The 27,327-nt window shown below is 63.4% G+C and overlaps 1 protein-coding gene across 5 annotated transcripts in view; it reads right to left on the bottom strand.

The window, feature by feature from the left end:
* Nucleotides 1–1,781: 1,781 nt before the first annotated feature.
* RIPOR1 (RHO family interacting cell polarization regulator 1) overlaps nucleotides 1,782–27,327 on the bottom strand; it is a 130,254-nt gene continuing 104,708 nt past the window's right edge. For 4 of the 5 annotated variants that reach the window (XM_050922345.1, XM_050922343.1, XM_050922340.1 and 1 more), the window contains 20 exons: nucleotides 21,923–22,075; nucleotides 20,069–20,147; nucleotides 19,516–19,539; nucleotides 18,577–18,630; nucleotides 18,128–18,280; nucleotides 17,973–18,036; nucleotides 16,405–16,448; nucleotides 16,004–16,129; nucleotides 15,243–15,391; nucleotides 14,533–14,662; nucleotides 9,478–10,287; nucleotides 8,908–9,032; nucleotides 6,940–7,114; nucleotides 6,459–6,594; nucleotides 6,119–6,280; nucleotides 5,616–5,774; nucleotides 4,444–4,640; nucleotides 4,203–4,286; nucleotides 3,382–3,472; nucleotides 1,782–2,376 (listed from right to left, as the gene is read on the bottom strand). In XM_050922345.1, the coding sequence (XP_050778302.1) occupies nucleotides 2,279–2,376; nucleotides 3,382–3,472; nucleotides 4,203–4,286; nucleotides 4,444–4,640; nucleotides 5,616–5,774; nucleotides 6,119–6,280; nucleotides 6,459–6,594; nucleotides 6,940–7,114; nucleotides 8,908–9,032; nucleotides 9,478–10,287; nucleotides 14,533–14,662; nucleotides 15,243–15,391; nucleotides 16,004–16,129; nucleotides 16,405–16,448; nucleotides 17,973–18,036; nucleotides 18,128–18,280; nucleotides 18,577–18,630; nucleotides 19,516–19,539; nucleotides 20,069–20,147; nucleotides 21,923–22,075 (3,013 nt within the window). In that variant the 3' untranslated portion in view covers nucleotides 1,782–2,278. Of the gene's footprint in view, nucleotides 2,377–2,408; nucleotides 3,017–3,381; nucleotides 3,473–4,202; nucleotides 4,287–4,443; nucleotides 4,641–5,615; nucleotides 5,775–6,118; nucleotides 6,281–6,458; nucleotides 6,595–6,939; nucleotides 7,115–8,907; nucleotides 9,033–9,477; nucleotides 10,288–14,532; nucleotides 14,663–15,242; nucleotides 15,392–16,003; nucleotides 16,130–16,404; nucleotides 16,449–17,972; nucleotides 18,037–18,127; nucleotides 18,281–18,576; nucleotides 18,631–19,515; nucleotides 19,540–20,068; nucleotides 20,148–21,922; nucleotides 22,076–27,327 lie in introns of those variants that run through there. The other variant, XM_050922341.1, reaches the window with a different exon arrangement.

Genomic DNA, 27,327 nt, shown 5'->3' with positions numbered 1-27,327 from the left:
CTGGGTCCTTGCTGCATTTCCTGCAGCTCAGGGGTGACGGTCGCTGCAGTCAGTTCCCCTTTCAGGTCTTTGCCTGGCTGTGTCAGAGCTGCGAACACTTTGGGGAACGTCTGCTTCAGAATAACTGGGCATTGGGACTGGAAACAGGAAGATTTATGAAAAGCCTGTTTATCTAGCCTACATTTTGACCCTGTCCCCTTAAAGTTGAGCTGCAGTACAGATGCCAGCAATCTGAAATGGGGGGACTCAGGTCTCCCTCCACCCCACTCAGTGGGTGTTACATGGCTCTCGCTGGAGGGGGGGGAAAGACTCTTGGGAGCTGCTGCCTCAACCAGTCTCCTCCTGCTGCCCCGCCCTCTCCTTGGGCCTGATCTCCCCAAAGATTTAACGAGCCCGCTGAGCAGAGGGCTGAGCTGAGACAGGCAGCGTGTGCAGCTTCCAGCTCCCCTCCGGCTGGTGCACAGCACAAGCTCATGGAGCGTCTGGCCCCCTTTCTCAAGGGAGGCTTCCGCGGCTGGCTGCAGCAGCTGCCCCAGGAAAGCCCTGGATCTGTGCCCTTCCACAAAGAGCCTGCTGCGCTGGTGTTCCTGCTGCAGGGGAGGGAGGAGATGACAGTCCCATGATTTGCTTCTGCTCCCTGCCTCCCAACAGGACAGCACTGGCCACCCATCCCCCAGTGTTCTCAAACACGCTCCTCTGTGCAGGGTGGCACATACGGAGCGGCGTGTAACAGCCGACAGTCATTAACAGGCGGGGGCAGGGGTTACATTCAGAAAAATACTCTGGCTGCTACTCCTCCAGGCTGTGCCAGCCAATGCTACAGGTCAGGCATATCCTGCCTTCGCAGCCCATGTGTCCTTCTGGGCTTCACGCTGTGCCTAGAGGCAGTAGTTTCCCCTCTGAGCAGGCGCTTCACACGAGCTGGCTGCAAAAGCAAAGCCAGCCAAAGCACTGCACAGTCTTTGCCGCCAGCTCCGCTGGGCAGCTGCCTGCATTGTGCTGTAAGTACATAGGAGGTGCATCGATCAGGCCCAGTATTAGCACCCCCCCTGGCTGCCTGAAGGCAGAGGGGTCCTTGTGCAGTGGTGTTCACCTTTTGGATCATTTCTACCATGCTGCACTGTGGAAAAAATACACTTGCTATCCACCCTCCTCCAAAGCGTCTCTCCTGCAGCTGCCCACAGGCAGCAGGGTGCTGAGCGCTATCTCCAAACTGGGAGGGACCAACCACTTCACATTTCTAGGAATGAGGATCCTAAAGTGCTCTAAGAAGTTAATCTCCGGGAAGACAGGCACCCCTACGTTAGAAGTGGGCAAGCAGCACAGAACTTTCCCAGGCCGCACAGCTAATCCCGGCTCTGCTCACAAGACCTTGCTGCCGAACGCCAGCCCCGCCGCTTTAACCACTAGCCTCTACTTCTGCCCCAGGCAAAACTCTCACAAAGCGACACCTTTGCTCATTAAAGGTTTATTTTTATTTCTGGTTTAAAATCAAAATTAGCCATTCTCTGTAATTACATTATATATAGATTTATAGAGACTTTATAGAAAAGATTTTTTTGCTTTTGCTTTTCTGCAAAACTCAGTAAATAAAAAATAAAATAAACCAAAAAGGTGACAGGTTCTGTCCATCTGTCCCCGTTCTGTGTTGCTCCTCTCCCCCACCCTGCTTTAAAAATGACAACTAACATCAGGGGAAGGCTCAGCTGTGGGTCCCTGCGGGCAAGGCAGGGGAGGGGGAGGCCCCTGGAGCTGAAAAGAAGATACGCCAGCAGAATATATTAATATCTATGTCTCCTTTTATTTGAGTCCCGGGGACTCCAGGCGCTGAAGGAGGACGGTGCCCACAGCAAAGGGAGCTCCCGGAAAGAAACAACATCGCCTCAAAGTGCATGTCCATCTGGGGAAGTCTGCGCAGCCTGCGAGCTACTGGAAGGAGTCCCAATGCAGACTTCACGTGCCCACCCAGGCTCCAGCAGGGGCGCACAAGCTCTGGCCCCACCTAGCAAGTTGAAACAGAAAAGCAAGTTGGAGGGGAAGGGAGTGTCCGAAGCCCCTCTTCTCCCTGGTGGTGGGCCCAGCAGCCCCTCTGGCACAGTGCCGGGGGAGGGAAAGCTGTGCTCCATAAGGCAGTGAGCGGGGTGTGTCGGGCTGGCAGGGAGGTAATACTGCTGCATGTTCCCAAGGGATGGGAGCTGGGCCCAGGCTGCGAGAGCCTCCAGCAGCTCCCTGGTGCCTTCACCCAAAGGGATCACAAGTGTGTTAGTGCCAGCGTGTCTCAGAAGGCGGTGCTGGCCATGCTGCCTGGCGCGAAGATCCTCGGTAAGCTGTTCAGAGTCTCCTCCAGCCGCCGGTGAGCCGATTTACCATCTTCCCCTGCAAACACACGCCGCGGTCAGTCACCCCAGCCACGCAGCAGGCTCCCTTCCCAGGCCCCTCTAAGCCCCCCGTCCCCTCCACTCAGGCCATGGCCCAGCTGAGCAGCAGCCCCAGGATGGCAGTCAGGAGAGCAGGGTTCTTGGCTCCCCTCTGCTGAGCCTGCTGCTTACTGAGAGCTTGTGGCTGATGCACACGGCTTGCTTCAGGCTTCTACAGGACTTTTCTGCTCAATGTCAATGGTAATAATACAGAAGCCCGGTGAGGGGGCAGATGGAACCCAGGGTGCTCAGCTCCAGCCCTCAAACAGTTCTGCTAAGGGGCAAATGCCCTCAGCTGGCAGAGCCCGTGCAGGCTGCAGCCACTAGGGGGCAGCATGCACGCACACACCAGCAGGGCTGAGAGTCTGGACGCTACACGCCGACACATTCGGGGAGTGCCACAGAACTGGGGTTCCACACACAGCAAAGACACAGGCTAAAAGGACATGGCTGACAGGGTCCAAAACAAGAGACACTCATGAGCCAAGCAGCAGGAATGGGGGAGCGGGAACGAATCTGGCCAACACGTCCCGACCTGTGCAGCTTCCGCCACGACTCGGAAGCCTAGTTAGCCAATCAGATGGTTCTCTCAGTGCCATCTAATAAATAACAGTGACACTTAGCGCTTCGCGTTCTCAGGGCACCTGCTGACATTAGCTAGGGGCTGCTTCTGCTCTCACCCCGGCCAGGCCCACGGGTGGTGCCAGCAGCAGGCCAGGAGGGAGCCTGAGCTCACGGAGCGGGGCATGGACCCAAGGCCTAGGACATATCCAGCTGGTCCACTGTGCCCTCATCTGCAGCCAGGGTCTAGCATGGACAGGACCGGGGAACCTTGCTCTAAGATCAACTCTGGCACTGGGACGGTACCAACGGGAGCCATGTGCCAAGGGGGTGCGAGCAGGGTCTGGCTTTGGTGCCACCTAAAGCAGCCACTCCAGGCCCGGGTGTGCAGCAGGGCACTCACCGCACAGCATCAGGCTCTGCTTGGCCGCCTCCCGCACGTCCTCCTTGTCCGTTTGGCACAGATACACCAGCTGCTCGATGCTTTCTTTGGCCTGCCGGGAGAGGCCGACATGGCGCTGAGCGTGCGCCTGCAATGGCAGCGCGGTGCCCATCCTTGCCCTGCCTGCACTCCCAGCACCGGGGCAGCATGGGCAGGCCGGAGGCCAGGAAGACAAGTGGAGGGTGGGAACAAGGTCTCTGTGGTCCTGTCTTGGTTCTGGCAGAGAGACCAGTCCCAGAGCTCCACGCTCGCACCCTGCAGGCAGTTGGCCAAGACAGGGCCCCCCATGGGCTGCTCTGGGCCAGCTGTGTCCCTGCCCCCACCCTCCCCGCTGCCCTCAGTGCTGCCCAAGTGGTGGGTGGAGCTGCCTCCCGAATCCTCCCCTGTGCAGGCGCATCTCATGGCTTCTCCGGGCTGGGGACAGGCCACCTCCTTCCTGCTGCCTGTGTCCATTCCAGTCTCGCTGGGGCTCCACCACCTCCCTCCCTGTTTCCCCCCACTCCACAGCCACCCGCACAGGGTGAGCTCAGCCATTGCCCTGGCTCTCCGGACTCCGGCACACGCAGGATGCTGCTGCCATTGTGTCTAGGAAGAGAGGCCACTGAGGTCCCACCGGCAGCAGGGTACAGGGAGGATCTGGGCAATTTCCCCTCCGCTGCACTGGCCTGGGCCCCAAGTCATCCCCCATGGACACAATGGCCCAGCGGTGAGAGGGGCACGGCCTTGGCAGCTGCTCTCTGCCATCGACCCCCATGCAGACGAGATGCGGGGGCTGCACTTACCTTGAGACACCCCAGGGCTGCGCAGCTGGCGATTCGCATCTGCACCTCTTCATCTTCCAGCTGCTCCAAGAACCACACGAGGGCCTGGGGGACACAGAGATCAGCACCGCAGGGCTGTGCAGGCTGCCCCAAGCCGGTAGGCATGGGCAAAGCCTCTGAGATAAGCTGGTACCCCCCATCCCCCTCCCTCCCCTTGTGCCCCATTCCCAGCCTGGCAAGGGTGGGAGGGCCCTGCTCTCACCCGTTCCCGGAAGCGAGGGTTCTCGGCGAGGCTGCGCAGCTGGGCAGACACGGCGCTGACAACTTTGCTGTTACCCTCGATGAGCAGCGAGCTCATGGCCTTCAGCCCGTCCTTCTTGAGTCGGCTCTCGGGCACTCGCTTCAGCGCCTTCAGCACCACATCCTGGTCGTCCGAGTTCAGGCTCTGGGCCAGCAGCACTGCAGAGAGGGGGTGTGAGAACAGCCGCAGCACATCTGGGGAGCCCCACTTGTGCCCTGGGGGGCCGGCCTGGCTCCCACAAAGACCAGAGGGACGGGAAGGTGGGCGCCCCGCACCGGTGGTAGAGCTGGGCCTGGCAGGGAAGAGCGAGGGGCCGTATCCCAGCCGCGCTGTGTGATCCGCAGGCAGAGGGAGAATGAGCCGGGGAAGGCCTGAGCACACAGGCAGGGGCCGGCAGCCCTGAGCACACAGGCAGGGGCCGGCAGCCCTGGGCCAGTTGGCAGGAGCAGCTCAGTCCAGCCCCACTGCACCTTGGGCCATCGCGGCGCACAGCCTGGCTCAGTCTGGGCCTGCCAGCGAGCTGGCACGGGCAGGTGCTAGAGACAGTCTGGTGCTGTCTGCTGCACTGGCACAGTGAGTGCTGGGCCCTCTAACGACTCAGAGCAGGGGAACTGCACCAGCGCCCAGCCTGTGCCAGCGCCAGTACCACCCACCCCTCGAACACAGAACCCGCACCAACACCCTGCCTGTGCCAGCGCCGGTACCACCCACCCCTCCAGCACAGAACCCGCACCAGCACCCTGCCTGTGCCAGTGCCGGTACCACCCACCCTCCAGCACAGAACCCGCACCAGCGCCCCACCTGTGCCAGTGCCGGTACCACCCACCCCTCCAGCACAGAACCCGCACCAGCACCCTGCCTGTGCCAGCACCGGTACCACCTACCCCTCCAACATGGGAACTGCATCAACACCCCACCTGTACCAGTGCTGGTACCACCCAGCCCTCCAGCACAGAACCCGCACCAGCGCCCTGCCTGTGCCAGCGCCGGTACCACCCAGCCCTCCAGCACAGAACCCGCACCAGCGCCCTGCCTGTGCCAGCGCTGGTACCACCCACTCCTCGAGCATGGGAACCGCAGCAGTGCCCTGTCTGTGCCAGCGCTGGAGCTATGAGGGAACTGCAGGCTCTTACCTTCCTCAGCCAGCTCCATGATGTAGGCATCCAGTGTAGACACGGGGAGCGACTCGAAGTGGCTCCAGTACTGGAAGATGGTGAGCTGCTCACCCTGGCTGCTCCCAGGTCGCTTGGGCAGCCGCCGGTCCAGCACATCTTCCACGAGCTTCACGCACACTGCAGGGAGAGGGCACCGGGTCAGTACCCTTGGGCAGGGATTCTTGGCCACCTGGGCACCTCGCTGGCACAAAGCCCCAAGGCCGTCTGGGCTGGCACCAAGACAGCCCCCTCCAGCAGGTTGGTACTTTGCCACCACTGGCATTTCCGGGGGGGGGGGGGGGGGGCGGGACGGGCTAGCCAAAGCAGAGGACTGGGAGGCAGGACTCCTGGGTTCTTTTCTCGGCTCTCAGAGTCGCTGTGGGCCTGGGCGGGGGAGCCAGAGATGGCCAATCGGAGCTGAGCCATTGCCCAGGGCTCTCAGCCCATCCAGGCAGTGCGGGGTGTCCCGAGACTGCACTCACCTGACTCTGCCAGGCCTGGCTGCCGCTCAGCCACGGGTGCTGCATACTGGGCACTGAGTGTGCGCAGGAACCGCTCCACGGGGCAGGTGTACACATTGGGCTGCTCCACACAGCAGTCCCAGAGGGCCAGCACCCCCTCCTTCCGGGTGGAGAACTGCACCACTGTGGGCAGAGACACGGTCAGGGCCACCCACGCCCAGCACGGGGGACCGCGACAGGGAGCCCAGCACAGACCCCAGTGGCAAGCCCCAGCCCTCTGACCCCAGCCCATGCCCTGGCAGGCAGTGCCCCGTGGTGCCCATTGGTGGGCCTGAAATGGGTGCTGTGCCAGGGCCTTTACCTTCCGCTGCAGCGTTGGCCGCCCCTGATTTCTCCTCCGTCAGCTGGCAGACAATCTCCAGAACCTGCGCTTCCCTCATCAGCTTGTCCAGGGCGTACATCTCCCGGCATCGCAGCGGCCCAAATGTGCCCAGTTTCTGCAAGTCACAGACATGTCAGTGCTTGGGGATGGGATCAGTGCCTGGGGGTGCCTGCACACTCCCAGTGTGCCCGTTGGGGAGCATGGCACGCCAGGAGCTGCCTTCAGAGCTGGGGGCAGCAGCTGCCACGGTTCATGCCAGCCCACAGCGTCCCTCGGTGTTGGCCAAGGGGGAGTCTATGCTTGGAATGGCTGAGCGCCAGTGCCACCCCACCAGGCATGCCAGAGGTTGCCAGCCTGGCGCCCCGGCACCCCCCGACTCTGCAGGAGCCCTCAGCAAGGCCACAGCCCCGCATGCCAGCAGATGCCCCCCGCCACATGGCTTCCCGTCCCACACACTCACCAGCAGCAGGCGGTTGCAGTTACTGAGGTGCAGCACCACGGCCCTGTCCAGAAACTCATTGCCAGTGCTCATGGGGTCAGAGCTGCCCTCGGAGCCGCGGCACGTGCCGGTGTCCTCAGCCATCACCTCGCAGCCTCCCAATGCCCCACTTGCAGCACGGGCTCCGCCAGCCCTCCTGCAGAAACAGGGGGACACGTAAACACACACCCACAAAGCAAGGGGACCCTCCCCCCTCAGCCACAGGCACCAAGTCTCCTGCCCCGAGGAACAGCCTCCAGCTCCAGGGCTGGGGCTTAAATCCTTCCAGTTCTCCTGCAGGTGAACTTGCAACAAAGGAATTTAAAAAGAGCCATGGTTTCCGTAGGACCTACCCTACTGAGCACCCTGCTGCTGCCGCCGAGTCCGCAGACAACACGCACGCTCATCCCCACCCCCAACGGCCCCAGCATTCAATGACACGCAGGCACAGCCGTGGAGCAGCAGGCCCCTCTGTGCATGGAGGAGCAGGTGGGGCACTCCAGGGGCTGGGCGCTTGGGGTCACACCTGGGAAGTGATCGTGGGAACCCCTGGAGATGGCCCCTGGCCATGTGGGTGAAAAGCGCCCCAGGAAGCTGTCCCCCTGCTCGAGTGCCTTCTGCCCCCAGGCTCCTGGGGCAGCTCCCAGGGCAGCTCAGGCCCCCCAGTGCACCCAGCCCCCAGTGACTGAGCCTTTTGGTCCCCTGGGGTGGGCAGCGCCAGCCACATTACAGAGAGGCCACTCAGTGAGTCAACTGCACAGCCAGGAACAGATCCCAGGAGTCCTGGGCCTCTGCTCTACCCCCCAGGACCCACTGCCACCCTGCGAGCTCAGACCCCAGGAGTCCTGGGCCTCTGCTCTAACCCCCAGCACCCACCGCCGCCCTGCGAGCACAGAACCCAGGAGTCCTGGACCTCTGCTCTAACCCCCAGCACCCACCGCCGCCCTGCGAGCATAGACCCCAGGAGTCCTGGGCCTCTGCTCTAACCCCCAGCACCCACTGCCACCCTGCGAGCACAGACCCTAGGAGTCCTGGGCCTCTGCTCTAACCCCCAGCACCCACTGCCGCCCTGCAAGCACAGAACTCAGGAGTCCTGGGCCTCTGCTTTAATCCCTGACAGCTGCTGCCAACCTTGTGGCAGGAGTCCTGGGCTTCATACCCTCGTCTAACAGTCCCCCAGGCCTCCAAGGAGTGTGTTGTGCAGCAGCACCCAAAGTGGGAAGGGCCTGGGGCCAGGGGCCATTGCTAGTCTAACCTCTAGATCCCTGTGGTTCAGAGTGGACAAGGAGTTGGATGGGTTTGAGACCCACTTCTGGTTTCCTCAAGGAGTCAGCCCCCTACATCTGGGGGTGTGGGGGAGCAGGGGACAGCAGCTGGGCCACACGCTCCCCTCTGCACCCCAGCTCTGGAAAGCCGGGTGGGAGAGGAGGCAGTGAATACGGACCACACTCCAAGACTCTGACCACTAAGTGATGCTGCTGCAGCACAGCCTGCCCAAAGCGTGGCTCACTGGGGACTAGGGGCCCGCACTGGCTCTGCGGCACCCTTGCTGGCAAAGCCGAGGCTGTGCGCGCCACCCCGGCTCCCAGCACCCCCGCAATACCGGGGTCCCACTGGCGGAGGAGGCTGCCGCTGAGAGCCAGGCCTGGCCACCAGGGGGCGATAGCCAGCAGGTGCTGGGCTTCCCAGGCACATCGATGGGGACGGCAGCAAAACCCCGTGTAGTGATGGGGGCAACGGGGATCGAACCTGGCCCCTCGGTCTGACTCCCTGAGCTCAACGACCAGCTCTGCACGTGGGTCACCCCCACGCAGGGAACTGGCCAGGCACCCTGGGTCAGCGCCTGGGACCAGAACCTACCCACAGGGCCGTTCTGCTGCCCTGCCCCAGGCCTCCTCAACGGGGGCGGCCCGTGCCACTGCCCCAGGGAGAGACCCCCACCCGGCTCACCACTCCTCCTCCGAGCCCTCCGAGTCGTCCATGTCCGAGGTGTTGAGGAAGCTGAAGCTCTCCAGGGCGTGCTCCACCGTCAGGCTCATGCTGGAGGCGCGGCTCAGGAAGACGCCCTGCTTGTGCTGCGGGGAAGGAGGTAAGGAGTGGGGGCTGGGCAGACTGTGTCCCCGGGCCACTGGCCAGCTGCTGCTGCCCTGCATTTGCGCCAGCTGGGACCCGTGCTGGGCCCCGGGCCTGGGCTGCTCCACAGGGGCCCTGGGCACGGTGGGAAGACGGGCAGTGGGCACACTGCGGCAGCTGGTTCTAGGCACCACAGTCCCTGCCACACCGCATCTGCTGCCCATCATCCCAGGGTCTGCCCAGGGTCTGCCCTGGCTGCCCAGGGACCCGGCCACGCTCCCTGGGCCCTGCTCCCCAAACCCCGCTCGTCACGATGTAACCCCTTCCAACCCCCATCTGACCGTACGCGAGGGGCCCATGAACCAGTGTCCCCAGCCAAAGGGCAGGAGCTGGGCACTGACCTGCACGGCTGGCGCCATCCTCGAGGCCCCACCACTGCCCCCTTACCATGAGGATCTCCTCCAGGTGTTTCAGCTCCCGCTCCAGTGGCTGCAGCTCGGGGAACTGCCCCCGATAGTCGTCCAGGGCCGAGCCCAGCAAGCCGATGGCCTCCTCCAGGCCGCAGTCCACAGGCTTGGGCCTTGGCACCTCTGCCGGGCTGGTGAGCAGGAGCTGGGCTGGGGCCAGCCTCCCCCTCTCCTCTGAGACTGGATGCAGCACCACTGGCGGGTCCGGGGAGACCTCATGCCCCTGCGGCCCCAGAGCTTGGCACACAGTGGCCTCAGCCCGCCCCACCACAGGCTCACAGGCCTCGGCCTGAGACACGGCCCCACAGGCTTCAGCCTCCGGGCTCTGGTCCGGCCCTGTCCAGGGCACCAGCAGGTTCGAGGCCTCGGGGTGGGCGTCCGTTTCCGGGGGAGGCAGCTCCCCGGTGCTGGGGTCCTGGGGAACTGGGGAAGGCTCCCTGTGGGCACTGGGGCCCTCCCTGCAATCCACTGCCGCATCCAGGCTGCTCTCGCTGATGTGGCTCAGAGTCCGGGAATAGGGCACGTGGCCATTGGCCACCACCTCCTTCGTCGCGCTGCCTGGCTCCTCCTGCCGGCTGGGTGGCTCTGCTGTGGCGCCGGCCTCCTCTTGCTGGGAGAAGGCGATCTCGATGGCGGGGGCGGAGGCCTGCACCTCGGGCTGTACGATGGGCTTGTGGGAGGCGTGGCGGGCGCTGCCCGACAGCTGGGGGCTGGAGGAATCGTCCGACGACTCTGAGGAGATGGACCAGGCCGTGCCGTTCTCCAGCTCCTCCTGCCGCCGCAGCATGTTCTAGAGAAAGAGAGCACGTCACACAGCCCCTCGCCACCGGCCACGCCACGCCCCACTGCCAGCCATCACCCCCACAGCCGCCAGCCACACCCACCCACCCACTCTGCCAACTCCTCACACAGCCCCTCACCACTGGCCACGCTGCACCTCGCTGCCAGCGATCACCCCCACAGCCACCAGCCATGCCCGCCCACCTGCCAACTCCTCACACAGCCGCTCACCACCGGCCACGCCGCGCCTCGCTGCCAGCGATTACCCCCACAGCCACCAGCCATACCCACCCTCCCACCCTGCCAACTCCTCACACAGCCCTTCGCCACCGGCCACTCCCCACTGCCAGCAATCACCCCCACAGCTGCCAGCCGCACCCACCCACCCTGCCAACTCCCCACGCAGCCCCAGCCACACCCTCCCCTCGCAGCCAGCAGCCACGCCCACCCAGCCCCTGGCCAAACCCTCCTCGTGCAGCCAGCAGCCACGCCTACCCAGCCCCTGGCCACACCCTCCCCTTGCAGCCTTGGCCGTGCCCTCCCCTCACAGCCAGCAGCCTTGTCCACCCAGCCTCTGGCCACTCCCTCCCCACTCAGCCGCCAGCCACACCCACCCACCCTGCCAACTCCCCACACAGCCCCACAACCACCGGCCACGCCGTGCCTCGCTGCCAGCGATCACTCCCACAGCCGCCAGCCACACCCAACCACGCACCCTGCCAACTCCCCACGCAGCCCCTCACCACTGGCCACGCCGCACCTCACTGCCAGCGATCACCCCCACAGCCGCCAGCCACACCCACCCACGCACCGTGCCAACTCCCCACGCAGCCCCTCACCACCAGCCACGCCGTGCCCCACTGCCAGCGATCACCCCCACAGCCGCCAGCCATACCCACCCATTCACTCTGTCAACTCCTCACACAGCCCTCGCCACCAGCCACGCCGCACCTCGCTGCCAGCGATCAAACCCCACGGCCGCCAGCCGCACCCACCCTCCCACCCTGCCAACTCCTCACACAGCCCTTCGCCACCGGCCACGCCGCGCCCCACTGCCAGCCATCACCCCCACAGCCGCCAGCCGCACCCACCCACCCACGCTGCCAACTCCTCACACAGCCCCTCGCCACTGGCCACGCCGCACCTCGCTGCCAGCGATCACCCCCACAGCTGCCAGCCGCACCCACCCACGCTGCCAACTCCCTACGCAGCCCCGGCCACACCCTCCCCTTGCAGCCAGCAGCCACGCCCACCCAGCCCCTGGCCACAATCTCCTCACACAGCCTTGGCCACGCCCTCCCCTCACAGCCAGCAGCCTTGTCCACCCAGCCCCTGGCCACGCCCTCCCCACACAACCGCCAGCCACACCCACCCGCCCACCCTGCCAACTCCTCACAGCCACCAGCCACACCCACCCACCCTGCCAACTCCCCACCCAGCCACCAGCCGCACCCACCCACCCTGCCAACTCCCCACGCAGCCGCCAGCCGCACCCACCCACCCTGCCAACTCCTCACACAGCCCCTCTCCACCAGCCACACCGCACCCCACTGCCAGCAATCACCCCTACAGCTGCCAGCCACACCTACCCACCCACCCTGCCAACTCCCCACGCAGCCCCTCTCCACCAGCCACGCCGCGCCCCACTGCCAGCGATCACCCCCACGGCCGCCAGTCACACCCACCCACCCTGCCAACTCCCCATGCAGCCCAGGCCACACCCTCCCCTCGCAGCCAGCAGCCACGCCCACCCAGCCCCTGGCCACACCCTCCGCACACAGCCTTGGCCACGCCCACCCAGCCCCTGGCCACATCCTCCTCACACAGCCTTGGCCACACCCTCCCCTCACAGCCAGCAGCCACACCCACCCAGCCCCTGGCCACACCCTCCGCACACAGCCTTGGCCACGCCCTCCCCACCCAGCCACCAGCCACACCCACCCAGCCCTTGGCCATGGCTTCCCATGCAGCCTCCAGGCACACTCACCCAGCCCCTGACCAGGCCCACCATGCAGCCACCAGCCACACCCATCCACCCTGCCAATTCCCCCACAGCCCTGACCACAGCCACAAGCCACGCCTGCCCCCCCAGCCATGCCATCTTCCCACTTAGCCCCTGGCCACAGTCTCCCACTGTGCCCACCCCCCTCAGCCATGCCAGCTCCCCAGCCTCTGACCCTGACCGCCCCCCCGCACACACTACAACCCGCCACCACCAATCACCCCCACAGCCACCAACATTCCCTCGCCAGGGGTTAGGGTGACCAGATGTCCTGATTTTATAGGGACAGTCCTGATTTTTGGGTCTTTTTCTTACATAGGCTCCTATTACACCCCACCCCGTCCCGATTTTTCACATTTGCTGTCTGGTCGCCCTACCAGGGGTTCACACCAGCCCCACAGCACTGGCAACCACCAGCCCTCATGGAGCTTCCTCCAGCCCCCCACACTGCTAGGGTCTCACTGGCTCACTTGGGTCCCAGCAGCCTCCTGCTCCCCCCTCAGCAGCTCCCCTATCCCACCGGTGCCCCAGACCCCGTCCGACTCCAACCTGCTGAGTCCCAGAGTCTCCCAGCTGCCTTGGGGCAGGGCAGAGTCACTGTGAGGACACCAGCCCAGCCCAACTCCATGTCACCCCCAGCATCCCAGCCAGCTCCCCCCTGGGCAGGGCTGTGGGACCAAACCAAACCCTCCCCGGTGGCGGGAGCATTCCACTGGCAGGGGCCCATCCGCAGACCATTGCTCCAGTCTCCGGGCCAGGGTCCCCATCGTGTCGGCTGGGCCCCGACAGACTGCCTGGGAGGAAGGGGCTGGCTAGGTGCGTAGCCTCCACCTGGCACTGGCCAGCACAGCCCCACGCAGCGAGCCAGGCTGGTCAACGCAGTGTGTACTCCGGTGCCCAGCCTGCGCCAGCCCCTCCTCTACCCCCCGCAGCGGGACACGAGAGCCTTGTGCAGACTGACACCCCTCACGCACCGTGCGAGTGCCCACATTCCCCCTGCACAGGGCCCAGCTTCAGCCCCCACCAAAGCAGGGCTGGGTCCATCTCCAGGATATTCCCTGCACCATCCCTGCCCAGGAGTCCAACCCTGCTGTAACTGCTCCATCCCACTCAGAGCCGGGGATAGAACCCAGGAGTCCTGGCTGCCAGCCCCTGCTCTGTGCCCTTCCTCCAGCCCTTAACCCCCCTACCCCCCGCAGCAGGCAGCCCCAGAGCCACCCCAGGCGTGAGCAACGGGTCCCATTGGCGGGGCTGGCATGAGCAATACGAGATGGGCAAGGAGGCGCGTCTCACGGTAGGCATGGACTGGGCTGGAAAGGGCAAGGGGCAGGCTCTATAGCTATGGCAAGCAGCTACTGCACCACCTTTGGCACGGGGCAGCCTCAGGCGAAGGCTTGTCCGTGCAGGGAGAGGCTGGCATGGGCCTGACCAGGCCTCTGGGGAATGGGGTGTCCCCTCACGCTCGGATCCCTGCTCAGCCTGGCACCTGCAGGCCGCTGCCAGCTCCTTCCCATTCCAGCCCTCCAGCTCAGAGACAGCAGATGCCCCAGCTGCTCCGGCCAGGGAGCAGTTGGGGGCTGGGAATTCCTGTCCGACAGGTTCCCAAGGCCAGGACCTACGGATGTGCTAGCAAGCAGGAGGCAGCCGGGACTAGTGCTATCTGGAGTGACTAGACCACCCAGGCTATGCTACAGGCTGGCCCCAGCCAGCGAACTTACAGGGCCCCGCTGCGGGCATCTTCCAAGCTGGACCGAGGAGCCCTGGCTGCAGGAGCAGCTCCGAGACAGCTTCTCAAGCAGTGTCTCGCGGACGATGTCCAGCAAGGCCCCCCCGGGTTTCTCGGAGGCCGCCCACTCTGCGCTCTTGGGCAGAGAGAAGAGGGAGCCGTCAGCAAGGGGGAGGGATCTCAGGGGGCATTCAGCCGGCTGCTGGGGGCTGCCTGGCTACTCCATCTGCCATCCTCAGGGTGCAGCGGCTCTGGCACGGGGGGCCTAGCAGGACGTCTGCAAATCAATGAAGCAGCAGCCCAGAAGGCCACGTCCCTGTGAAGATGACCTGGGCATGACCCACAGGCAACCCACGCAGAGCACTGGGGAGCCCTGCGCTCCCACACGGACACACCACAGTGCTGGGAGCACGCAGGCTCAGCAGGACCCTGCTGGTAGCTCAGAGAAGGCAGGGTCCCTCCCAGAGCGCTCCCGGCCCCCAGCTCCCGCGCAGGGCATGCCCCGTCCCAGGGCCAGGCGCACTCACATAGAAGGCCTGCTCCCGCAGGGAGGGCGTGTCGGGCGGGCTCTGGTTGTAGGTGGAGAATCGTTTGTTCACAGTGGATGCTTTGTTGACGGTGCTGGCAGCTGAGGGCTGATCGTCCTTGTCGAAGGGGCTGGGGGCGAGAGCACAGAGGTGAGAGGAGCAGGGGCTCTGGCACTGCAGGCGGGAGGCCGCTGGGCTCAGGACGGGAGCTGGGCTTCCAATCCTCCTGCCACGCACAGTCCTGGTGCCACGGGGCAGGGGCAGCACAAGGGAGAGGCAGGGGCTGGTAGCAGCGCTGAGCTCTGACCCTGGCGCGGGCACTGAGTGGTGGAAAGCGACAGCAAGCAGGGAAGGTGGGGCGGGTGGGAAGCCCAAAAAAGGGCACAAAAAAAGGGAGGCTGGGCAGGCTGCCCGCACCCGGCAGCGTTAACCACGTTGCTGGGGAGCACAGGAAGGGATCAGCCGCAGTTGAGGAACCACGGCCTGCCAGAGGGGCCATAGGCCAACTGCCCAGGTGAGGCCCTGCCTGACCAATCTGGATCCAGGACCCCACCCTTGGGCAGTGCCATCGGGAAAGCAAGCACCACAGACCAGCCCCCAGCATCCTTCGGAGCTATCCAGCGCCGGGCTGGGCAGGCTGCCCCCAGCAGGGCCGACAGGGCCACACTAGCCCAGCTAGCCCCCCAGCTGCGCTCCCCTAGACCACTCACTTCCAGTTCACCTCCAGGCTGAGCTTGATGGTGCCCAGGTCGTTGATGTCGACAGCTACCACCTGCGGCAGTGCCGCAAACAGGTCCTTGGTTTCGCACGAGACGTTGCCCACCACCACGTGGTTGGCCAGGCTCTTGAGCTCCGTCACCTGGCGGGGAGAGGGAGGGGCTGAGGCCAGCGCCCGGGAGCGGGGGCACGTTGAGCAGCCGCCTGCGAGCTGGGTGCAGGGCCCAGACCTGCTGGGTTTTACCCGACGTTTACGGTCAGTCACTGGAAGTTCCGGACTCTGCCCTTTGCCCCATCCCTGACCCCCCGGGGGGAGGCCTGACCCACACTCTCTCTGGGGTGGGGCCCAATGGGAAAGGGCACAGCCCCGAGTGTGAGCAGAGCACCCCGCAGCAGCCCAGACCCTGGTGTACAATGGGGCCCCAAACCACTCTGCTGGGTCTCTCAGCACGAGCAGCCGCATCCCTCCACACAGCACAGCGTGCCAGGGGACTTGAACGTGCCACCTCCGGCCGGGCCACATGCACAAGGCCAGAGTCACAAGCCAGCAGCTCGCCAGCTCTGCCGCCAGCCGGGCGCTGCACAGCAGGATCCCAGGCCAGGAGCCAGCCGGTACCGGCAGCATTGGATGCTGCTGGCAGCTGTTCTGCCCTTGCCCCGAGGGCCCCCATGCAGGCTGCAGAGCCCCGGGCCCCGGCACAGGGCGGGGGGCTGCCTGTTTGGGGGCATGGTGGCAGCCATGGATCCCCTGTACCTTGATGGAGAGGAACTCTGTGATGAGGGGCAAGAAGACCATCTCCTCGCTGTCCCACACCTGCTTCCCGTTCCCCTCGATGCGCCCCTTCAGCTTCCAGCGCTGGCGCCCGTACTTCATGAAGATCTGAGGGCGAGAGGAGCCAGGCGGGGCTCAGCTGGGACACACCTGGCTCTCGGCCCATGCCAGCCCTCTGAGCCAGTGCCCCGGCCAATCCTCAATCCCCATCCATCTCCCTGCAGCAGGGCAGAGCTCGGCAGCATGTTCGCTCTGTCCCCTAGGGAGAGGGGAGCTGTCTGGGGTTCCCCTCTGCCCCTGGGGAGAATTTCAGTGGCTGGTTCTGCTAGTGACCCAATCCCACCCCCTGCTCGCTGATGCCTGCAGGTGCTTTCCCCACATACCTCATACTGGTCCCCAGCACAGAGCCTGGCAAACCCGGCCAGTCCTGCAAGAGAAGCGGGAGGGGAAGCTTAGAACCAGCCGACTCCCCTGGCCCCGGCCCCTACAGGAGTAAGGCCCTGCCCTGCCCCGAAGAGAAGCCACGCGGCTAGAGGGGGATCAAGGGCCCGGGGTTCACCCCCTGCCCTGGGCTCGGTGCTGAGTCCTATGTGCAGGGCAGGAGGCGAAGGGCCAGTGCCGTGCCCTGGGGAGGTGGCTGGTGGCACAGGAAGCCCTGGGGGAGCGGGGGTGGGGGGGCAGCAGGGGGCTAGGAGGGAGTGCAAGGGGAGCGGGGTGTGTGGGGGGAGTGGGCGGCTAGCGGGGAGCAGGGGTGTGGAAGGGAGCAGGGGGCTAAGGGGGAATGGGGAGGGAGCGGGGCATGGGGAAGATGGGGGAGAGCAGGGTGGAGGGAGCAGGGTGTGGGAGGAGGAGCGGCATTGGGGAGCAGGGTGCGGGGAGTGGGAGGCGGAGCAAGGTAAGTGTAGGGGGGAGCGGAGTTGGGGGAGCAGGGTTCGGGGAGTGGGGTGTGGGAGGCGGAGCAGGGTGGGTGTAGGGGGAAGTGTGTTTGGGGGAGCGGGAAGTGGGAGGGGGAGCGACATTGGGGGGATCAAGGTGGGGGAGCAGGAAGGGAGAGCGGGGTTCGGGGGGGATCAGGATGTTGGAAGGGGAGTGTGGTTGGAGGAGTGGAGTGTGGGAGGGGGAGCAGGGAGGGGGAACGGGGTTGAGGGAGCGGGGTGTGGGAGGGGGAGCGGGGTTGGAGGGGATCAGAGTGTGGGAGGGGGAGCAGTGTTGGGGAGCAGGGTGAGGAAGGGAGAGCGGGAAGGGGGGCAGGGTGTGAGGGGGAGTGGCGTTGGGGGGAGCAGGGTGGGGGAGTGAGAAGGAGAGCGGGAAGGGGGAGCAGGGCAAAGGGAGGGGGAGCGGGGTGTGAAGGGGGAGCAGGGAGGGGAAGCAGGGTGAACATAAGAACAGCCAGACTGGATCAGACCAAAGGTCCATCCAGCCCAGTATCCTATCTGCCGACAGTGGCCAATGCCAGGTGCCCCAGAGGGCGTGAACCTAACAGGCAGTGATCAAGTGATCTCTCTCCTGCCATCCATCTCCACCCTCTGACAAACACAGGCTAGGGACACCATTCCTAACCCATCCTGGCTAATAGCCATTTATGGACTTAACCTCCATGAATTTATCCAGTTCCCTTTTAAACGCTGTTATAGTCCAGCCTTCACAACCTCCTCAGGTAAGGAGTTCCACAGGTTGACTGTGCGCTGCGTGAAGAAGAACTTCCTTTTATTTGTTTTAAACCTGCTGCCCATTAATTTCATGTGGTGACCCCTAGTTCTTGCATTATGGGAAAAAGTAAATAACTTTTCCTTATCCACTTTTTAACGTATGTACTTTCTCCACATCACTCATGATTTTAGTGTGGGAGGGGGAGCGGGAAGGGGGTTTAGGAGGGGGAGCAAGTGGGAAGGGGGAGCAGGGCACAGGGAGCGGGAAGGAGGATGTGGGGGATACCGGGGGGGGCAGGTACCTTTCATCTTGACGTGGAACTCCCCCAGCTGGCTCTCCAGCTCGCTCTCCAGCAGACACATGTTCTGGGGACAGGAGGGACGAGAGTGCCCGTTAGCCACAGGCTCCAGCCCCTCCCCATTCGGCCCCCCCCAAGTCCCGCCCGGCCCCCCCTACCTCGGTGTACTCTTTGTAGCCCTTGCTGGCCTCTGCCAGGCTGTCCCGTGCCTCGCGGCTGCCCGGGGAGGCGGCGGTGTAGGCTTTGACCATGTTGTGGGCCCCATCGCGGAGCCGCCGCTGGATGCAATACGACTCGTAGAGCTCGTCGATCTGCAACAAAAGCCGCAGTGCCACGGTGAGGGGCTGGGCGCAGAGCTCGGGGAGCCCGTCCACACTCCCCTCATTTCCACCTCATGCCAGGGCAGCAGTAGGGGGGGATCCCGGGGCAGCAGCGGGGGGGGGGGGGGGCGCGGCGGCAGCAGTGGGGGGGAACTGTGCCTCACTCAGGGTAATCCCAACTTGGAGAAGCACTGAAGTATGTAGAGGGAGAAACACGTCCCCCACATGCCTATAAGAGCCACATGACGTGAGGGGCGCCCCCCACCCCCCAGGCAGGTCACCCTTACCTTGCTGGCATGGAACTCCAGCCTGCGCAGGAACCGCTCGATCGACTTGACTTGCTGGAACCGAGCAGGAGGAGAGCGGGTCAGACGCAGTCAGCACGGGGCCAGGCCGCAACACAGCACGGGCTTCCCCGCTGCTGCGTCCGGGGGCACAGGGTAGGGCAGGACGGGAAAGCCGAGCTGCCTCCCCGCTGGGCCTGGGGTCCCCAGGGAGGCCCAGTGCTCAGCCCCAGGCTGTCCCATCTGTAACCGAGAGCGCCTTTCTCCCACGTGTGCATCAGGCCTTGGCCAGAAGCCAGCCACTACAAAACCAGGTGGCTCGGCAGCCTCCCAGCGATTCGGGGCGCTGGTGGGACCGTGACCCGACTAACTCTCCAGCCACCCACGGAGATGTGGGACAGACAGGCCCTGAGCGACCAGGGCACAAACCCAAGAGAACCACACACGTGCTGGCCCCCCTTGCCCCCCCCACCAGCGCAGCGGTGCACTCGCCTGTCCGAGGCCCTTTAGCCCAGAGATTCTGTCCGTGTGCTCCCCCAAAACCCCCACCCCAGCGGGTTGGTCCAGGGCGGAGCACAGTCAGTGGCACGTTGGATGCTGGCGTGCGGATTTCCCAACGCGGCCCTTGGGGCCCTGAGGGCTCCATACAGGAGAGGCTCTGACTGCAGCACAGACTCTGCGCAATGGAGCAGGATATAAGGGGAGGGGCATCCCGTTAGCAGAGCCTGCCCCACATGCCCCTGCACCTCAGGCATCGTCCCACTGGGAGGCCTGCGTGGGAAGGGGAGCTGACGAGGGTGAATGGGTGAAGAGACCCAGGGCTCTGAGAGTGCCCAGTTTGGAGGAGAGGGGAGGGAGGCGGCCCAAAGAGCAGCATCGGGAGTTCAGCAAGGGGTCTGCCCCACTATTCCCCCGGTGGCTCTGTTCAGCACCAGCCCTTACCTTGTCAAGATCATAGAGAAAGCCCTAGAGAGAGGAGGAAAGGAAAGGGTGAGAGCTCAGAGAGGGGCACCGCAGGCCCTGCACTGGGATCACGCACGGCACTGCCATCGGACATGCTAGCACCTGGTAGCTTGTCAGCGCAAACATGCAACACCCCAGCAGCATGCATGTAACATGCAGCATGGGAGGCCCTGGGGTGGGGAGCCCCGTGCTAAGCAGCTCGCTGCCTGTGCGCCAGAACCTCAGCTGGGTTCCCACTGCCGCGCGCAGACCACAGGGAGGGGCTGCCGCTGCGCACGCGCTGGGCTGCCACAGGGCTCTGCGGCTCACACCCATGCACCAGAACGCTGGACTGCGGGGGAGGCAGTGGGGGCCCACACAGGACATACCAGCCAGTGCCATAATCCCGCACAGGCTCGCCGCTCTCCAGCTTCCTTGTGGAGACACCCTGCCCAGGGGCCCAGGAAGGGCTCTTTGGTAGGACTGGGGGGAGGAGCCGGAGCAGTGCCCGGGCAGAGCGGTGCCCACAGAGCCGAGCGCGACCCACACTCACCAGGCGGGAATTCCTCTTGGACTCGCGGATCTGGGTGCTGAGCTTCTCCAGTTCCAGCTGGTGCACCTCCAGGTAGGCTCTGTGGGCAAGAGCACCCCCGCATTAGCCCCCAGGCTGGGCATAGAGACAGCCTGGGGAGCCCAGCCCCAATCAGTGCAGAGACAGTGGCTGGCTGTGCCCGGCACCCGCCCCCTCAGCGAAACCACACACCCAGCGCCCACTCCTCCCCGCTAGCTCTCCCTCACGCCCGGCGCCCGCCCCTCTCAGCTCAACCCCACACATGGCACCCACCTCCCCAGCTCATTCCCACACCCGGCGCCCGCCCCCTCAGCTCTCCCCTACACCCAACGCCCACTTCCCCAGCTCTCTCCCACACCCATCCCCCGCCCGTCCCCCCCAGCTCTCCCTCACGCGGCGCCCGCCCCCCTCAGCTCAACCCCACACACGGCACCCACCTCCCCAGCTCAATCTCACACCCGGCACCTGCCCCGTCAGATCTCCCCCACACCCTGCCCCCCGCAGCTCTCCCCCACACCCAGCGCCCGCCCCCTCAGCTCTCCCCCACACCCAGCACCCACCTCCCCAGCTCTCCCCCACGCCCGGCACCCACACCTCCCCCACAGCTCAACCCCACACATGGCGCCCACCTCCCCAGCTCAATCTCACACCCGGGCCTGCCCCCTCAGATCTCCCCCACACCCTGCCCCCCGCAGCTCTCCCCCACACCCAGAGCCCGCCTCCCCAGCTCTCCCCCACACCCAACACCCTCCTCTCCAGCTCTCTCCTACACCCTGCCCCCCCATCTCAACCCCACACCCAGCGCCAGCCCCCCAGCAAAACCGCACACCCAGTGCCCACCTCTCCAGCTCTCCCTCACACCTGGCACCCACCTCCCCAGCTCTCCCCCACACCCAGTCCCCACCTGCCAGCTCAATCTCACACCTGCCCTCCACCTCCCCATCTAAACCCCAGACCCGCACCCTCCCCCCGAACTCACCCCCACACCTGCCCCCCCCCAGCTCAACCTCACACTCGGCGCCCACCCCCACCACGCCCAACACCTGTCCACCTCCAGCTTGCCCCCAGCCACTGGCCACGCTTGGCTCCCACCCCCCCAGCACTGTGGGGAGGCAGTGGAGCCCAGAGGTGTTGGGAGGGAGGGTGGGGAGGTGTTCAGGGGATGCCTGCAGGGGCCAGAGGTACCAAAATACAAGTTTACCCAGAGCACCAGTTTCCTTGCCCCCAACTCACATCCAAGTACTGTGCCCAGCCCCTGCTCCCTCAGCCTTCCCCACACCCAACCCCTGCCCCCATCAAGCGCACCCAGCACCCCCCCGCTCACTCTCCCCCACTGGCCACCCCCCCCCATCCCCTAGCTCTCACAGACAGTCACTCAGCAGGGAGGAAACAGGCCTCCGAGCGAGGAATCGCAGTGCTTTACAATAAGGGCTGGTTGCAAACCACAGCCATGTGCGCCGCGCCCCGCCCGGCCCGCAGACACCGCCAAGCTCCTCGCAGCCATCTGAGGGGGGATTGACACATGCCTGGGCTGGGGCTGGGGCTGGGACTGCCCTGGAGCGCAGCTTCTCTGAAGTAGCCACTTGGGCACAGCTCGGCTCTCCTGGGGCCACCGCCTGGCGTGGGGCGGGTAATGCCCAGCCACAGAGAATCGGTCTCATCTGCAGCCCGATGGCACAGCTACTCAGTCCCCGTGCAGAGGAACCGGGGCCCTTCCAGGGAGCCCCGTGTCTCCATGCAGAGCCAGGCGCCCCCTGCTTGGCGCCGTCCAGCTGCATGGCTGGCTGCTCCCCTTCCTGTGCAGCCGGGCTGGACGCTGTGGGGCAGATCACTTACGTCAGCCCCTTCTTGAGCGCTTCGTACACCTCGTCCAGCCGGTCGGGCTGCGGCACCTTGGGTGGGGGGGACTTGTGGGACATGGAGAACATCCTCCTGACCCGGGAGCCAGTCTTCCTGGACACTGTTGGGGTGCTGAAGGGAGGCAGGTTCCTGAGGGGAGGAAGCACAAGGAGGCCAGGTGAGCTTCCTGCAGGCGCGGCCACCTGGTCCCTGCTGCCCCGTGCCAGGAGCCGACTCTGTGGCTGCAGCTGGGCCTGAGGCAGACGCCAGCGCCCCTGGTTCTGGAAGTGGAGCCCACGGTGGTTAGATAAGCCTGCTCCGATTTCAGGGCTCCTCTACTGGCCACAGAAGTGCTGGGTGCGAAGGAGACCTGGTGCTCTGCCCGTTTGCTTGGCACTAACTGGGACAAGAAGCGGGGCTGGTCCCAGCTCACGTGCTCCCTGCAGAGTTTGCCATGGCTCTGTCCAAGCAATGTGCTAGAACTCAACCCCAGGCCACATGCCAGAAATGGGCAGGGAACAGAACAGCAGATGCAGGACTCTCACAATCACTCAGCGCCTCCAGAGACAGAAAACGTGGCCCGAGGAAGCCAGCACCCAACAGCAAGGACCACAGCCCAGACTCTCTGCCCATGGGCAGCTCTCAACCACCCGTAACTGAGACGCCGAGAGAGAGAGGCCGTGGGCCCAGCACGGCACATTCTCCAGGCACCGCAGGTCCCAGCGTGGCCCTCAGAAAACTCTCTCACAGCCCGATCGGCCCCCCTCCGGGAAGCTCCGTCCTGGATTTCGAAGCAAGGCACGATGTCCGTGGGCCTTTCCAGCTGTCCTCCTTCTCCCCCAGGATCCCAGAAATCCCCACACATCCATCTCCCCTTGGGCCAGCCCTTGAGCCCAGAGGCCCATCTTTAGGTCAGCACGCCACCACTGCCTGGGCCAGGCCATCACCTCCAGGCGCTCCACAGCCCAATTCGAGCACTCCAGCAGGGCTGGGCAGCAGCACTCTGCCCGCAGGACACAGAGCTCAGGGCCTGCTCGGTCATTACCACGGACGCTAGCCTCAACCCTGAACACGCCAAATGGCCCCCCGCCCTGTCACACACACCCTGTCTTCCGACCCCCCGAGTCAGAGGCACTCAAGCGCCCACAGTTGAAAACAAAGGCTGGGACGGCAGGACCAAAGAATCCTCCCAACCAGTGTTCCCTCTCATTTTTTACATCCACATGCGGAATGAATTTTGTTATGTGCACCAATATGGAGGGGATGTGTGGCAGGGGTGGGGCCGAGGAGTTCAGAGTGTGCGAGGGGGCTCAGGGCTGGGGCAAAGGGTTGAGGTGTGGGAGGGCGTGAGGGCTCCAGCAGGGGGTGCAGGCTCTGGGATGGGGCCAGGGATGCGGGGCTCAGGGCTGGGGTACAGGGTTGGGGTGCAGGGGAGTGAGGGCTCTGGGGTGGGGCCAGGATGCAGGGCTGGGCAGAGGGTTGGGGTGAGGGCTCTGGCTGGGGTGCGGGCTCTGGGGTGGGGCCAAGATGCAGGGCTGGGGCAGAGGGTTTGGGTGAGGGCTCTGGCTGGGGGTGTGGGCTCAGGGATGGGGTAGAGGGTTAGGGTGCAGGGGGGGTGAGGGCTCCGGCTGGGGGTGTGGGCTCTGGGGTGGGGCCGGGGATAAGGGGTTTGGGGTGCAGACTTCCCTGGGGTCACAGTGGGGAGAGAGGACTCCCCTAAGCCCTCTCTCACCGCAGCAGCACTGGGGTTGGGGAAGAGCACCTCTTCCTGGCCGCAGCAAGTCCAGGGCTGGGGCTGCAGGAGAGGCGCCATCGCACCTCCCCACCGCAGCCCTGAGAGCTTGCACGGCCCTTGATAGGCTGCTTTGTGCTGTGCAGCTTAGCAGGAACTTGGCCCCCAATCCTGTGCTGAGACTGTATTACCTGCCTAGAGAAGCTTCCTGTCTGCCTGCTCAGCCTGGCCCCGAGGGGGAGCGAGCCAGGATGGGGAACTGCTCCACCTGAGCACCCACAGCCTGGCTCAGAGCCCAGCCCATGTGCTGCGAAGAGAGTGGCCCTACTGCACAGAGGAGACCCTGCCAGCAGCCTGCTCCACCAGCACCCCACCCAGCCCCACTCACCAAGACGCTCTGAGCACCCCCGCAGAGCCTGGCCTGTGACAGAGCATTGGGAACAACTGGTGCCACCCCTGACTGGAACAGCCAATGCCTCCATCAGAGAAGGAGCCTTCCCTTTCTCCTTCCAATAAGCCAGTTGGACCAACGCCCTGGATTTCTCGGTGCCAGCCAACGACCGCCCCAGCCAAACCTCTGGGTCCTCAGCAGTTGCTGGAGACGCTAGCCAAAGGCCAACCACGTGCTCATTTCACGAAAGCCGACATTCTCCATCCAGCATGAACAGGATGTGAAACCGAAACCAGCTTGTGGCACTGAAGGATGCTCCTCCTGCCCCTAGAGTGCAGATAGACCTCCGGGCTCATGCTCCAGGACCTCTCTGCAGCACTGGACACTGCCACCCAGGAGATCCTGCTGTCACCTGAGAGAGGTGGCGGGGGAAGGGCAGCGCTCTACAAAGGTTTGTGTCCTTCCTGGAGGGACGCACCCAGTGATGAGAGCCTGCACCTCCCCCATAGATCCCTGACGCGTGGAGCCCCACAAGGACCAGTGCTCTCTCCAGTCCCCTTCAGCAGCTACATGCAGCCCTAGGTGAGCCGCTCAGGCACCATGTAGTGCCAGAAACACGCAGGTGACACACGGCTCTGCCTGTCCCCCCCCCCCCCCCAACACACACACACCAGACGGCCCAGTGCTGGGGTGAGAGCCGCCCGTGGATGAAAACCAGCTGGTGGAAGACAGGGGTGATGCTGGTGGGCAGAGCAGAGCATTCCCAGCCACGGTGCACTCTCCTTTGCCTGAAGATACACACCCACAATTGGTTAGTTCAGTCTGTAGCTTATGAGAGCCCCTGGTTCCTTGCCTATGTTGAGCTCTCCCATAGCAGCATCTGCGAGTACCTCTCTCTATTACCTCCACAAGCCTGTTATTCACGCCCTCGTCACCTCTCAGCTGGACTGACACACACCTGGGCACGAAACCTTCAGCGCTTGGGAAACTCCAGCTGCTGCAGAACGCTCAGCACGTCTCCTCAGCAACACGGACACTGCAAGTGCATCAAACCTGCTCTCTGAACCAGCCTCCCGTACAACAGCGGCATGACGGTGCCCCCCATAAGGCTTTACGGAACTTGCTGATGAAGGTAATTATGGCATAACTAGAACATGTTTTATGCTACATATGCAATGTAACACCTCTCTGTAAACTGATCTACTGGAATCTATTCCTCCTATTTGTTTGCATGTGTCATTGTTGTACTTGAAGTTAGGAATATTGGCTGTGTACTTGCTTGATTTCTGTCGAGAAAGGAATGTGCAAATTAAGTGCCCAATCAAGAACCACTTAAGCCAACAATGAACTCGAAGACGCCAGTCCACATCAGAGCTTTCCCAGGAATGTGGCCTGGCTGGTAAGAAACTCTGTCATGCATGAACATGTGACTTGCCCATGTAACTCCAAAACTCCATCTTGGAACTTTGCATAGGAGAGAGGAGGGGGTCTCCCCCCACAAGGGAAAGTCTATTTAAGCCTGTGGGAGACCCCTCCATTTTGTCTTCAACCGGCTAAAGAGAGAGCCTCTCCTCCCGCAAGGAAACCTGAAAGGAACTGGAGCAAAGGGCAGTAACCACAGGGGGTGTGAGTGATTGCTGGATCCAGACTAGAAGGAGACTAGTCTGTAAAAGGAAGCTTAGTGGAACTGGTGAGGTTTTAACTGTATTCAGTTTTATCACTGTATTAAGCTTAGATTTGCGTGTTTCATTTTATTTTACTGGGTAATTCACTTTGTTCTGTCTGTCACTACTTGGAACCACTTAAATCCTACTTTTAATACTTAATAAAATCACTTTTTGTTTATTAATTAACCCAGAGTACATGATTAATACCTGGGGGAGGGGGGACAAACAGCTGTGCATAGCTCTCTATCAGTGTTATAGAGGGCAAACAATTTATGAGTTTACCCTGCATAAGCTTTATACAGGGTAAAACGGTTTTATTTGGGAGTTGGGCATCTGAGTGCTAAAGACAGGAACACTTCTGTAAACTGCTTTCAGGTTAAGCCTGCAGCTTTGGGGCACGTGGTTCAGACCCTGGGTCTGTGCTGGAGCAGACGGGCGTGTCTGGCTCAGCAAGACAGGGTGCTGGAGTCCCAAGCTGGCAGGGAAAGCAGGGATAGAAGTAGTCTTGGCACATCGGGTGGCGGCTCCCAAGAGGGTTTCTGTGATCCAACCCGTCACAGTGGCGTAGTCGAGCAGGGTCTGTGCACAGCTGATTGCTTAGGTGCCGGTAGTGATTTTAGTGAGTTTTAGGTGTGGTGGCTGAAGAATAGACAAAGTGGTTACTGGTTTGTTGTTTTCTGTTTGCTTATTTCGGGTAAGGGAAGTAGGGACAGAAAAGGAAGCAAAATAAGTAAGAGTGAAGATCAGAAGAAGCTAGAACTACACAAGCTGCAAATTGCCCAGAAAGGCTGAACACTGGGCACTGGGCAAGGTCTCTGTTAACTAAGAATCCCCTGAGCTGAGTGCATCCCAGTTTCCATGAACTGCAGGGGGTGGCCCAGCACAAGAAAGCAGGAAAATGAGTATCAGTGAAGCAGCAACTAAACTAGAGCTGGCTAGACTGGAAGCAAAAGAGAAAAAAAACTAACATAAAAGACTGATGGAGAGGGAGGAAGCTGCCCACAAGAGAGCTAGGGAGGCCCAGAGGCATGAACTGACTGTAATGGAGTCGAAGAGACAAAACCCTCTACCTGCTGGCTCCACTTCCCCAAAAATCCACGAATGGGAGCAACTAGGGATAACTCAGTGGAGGGGGAGGGATAGCTCAGTGGAGGGGGAGGGATAGCTCAGTGGTTTGAGCATGGGCCTGTGTCACGGAGTCCCTGGGCGATGATCTGGAACGGCTCCCCACAAAGCCAGGCAGGACTTTGGGGAGCCTCCTCTACCTCAGAGCAGACTGTTTTCAGGGCAAGAAGCTCACATGTCTTCACCTCCTGGGTCTCTCCTTGGAGCATTCAGCATCCTCTGCCCCTCTGTGCGCTTCCCACAGCGAGCCCGACCCGGCGGGGTCCTGGGGAAGCCACAAGGTCCTGCACCCCCACTTGGCAGTCAGACGTGACTCTCAGCCAGCCAGTAAAACAGAGGTTTATTCGATGACAGGAACAGGGTCTAAAACAGAGCTTGTAGGTACCGCGAACCGGACCCCTTGGCCGGGTCCATTCCGGGGGGCAGTGAGCCAGACCCCCAAGTCTGCACTACACTCCTCCTCCCCAGCCAGGTCCAGACTAACAAC

The sequence above is a fragment of the Gopherus flavomarginatus genome, chromosome 14 (assembly GCF_025201925.1).
Source record: "Gopherus flavomarginatus isolate rGopFla2 chromosome 14, rGopFla2.mat.asm, whole genome shotgun sequence".
In the NCBI taxonomy this organism is placed as follows: domain Eukaryota; kingdom Metazoa; phylum Chordata; order Testudines; family Testudinidae; genus Gopherus; species Gopherus flavomarginatus.
Note: the sequence above shows the minus strand (reverse complement) of the source record. Positions and strands in the feature narration are given on the sequence as shown.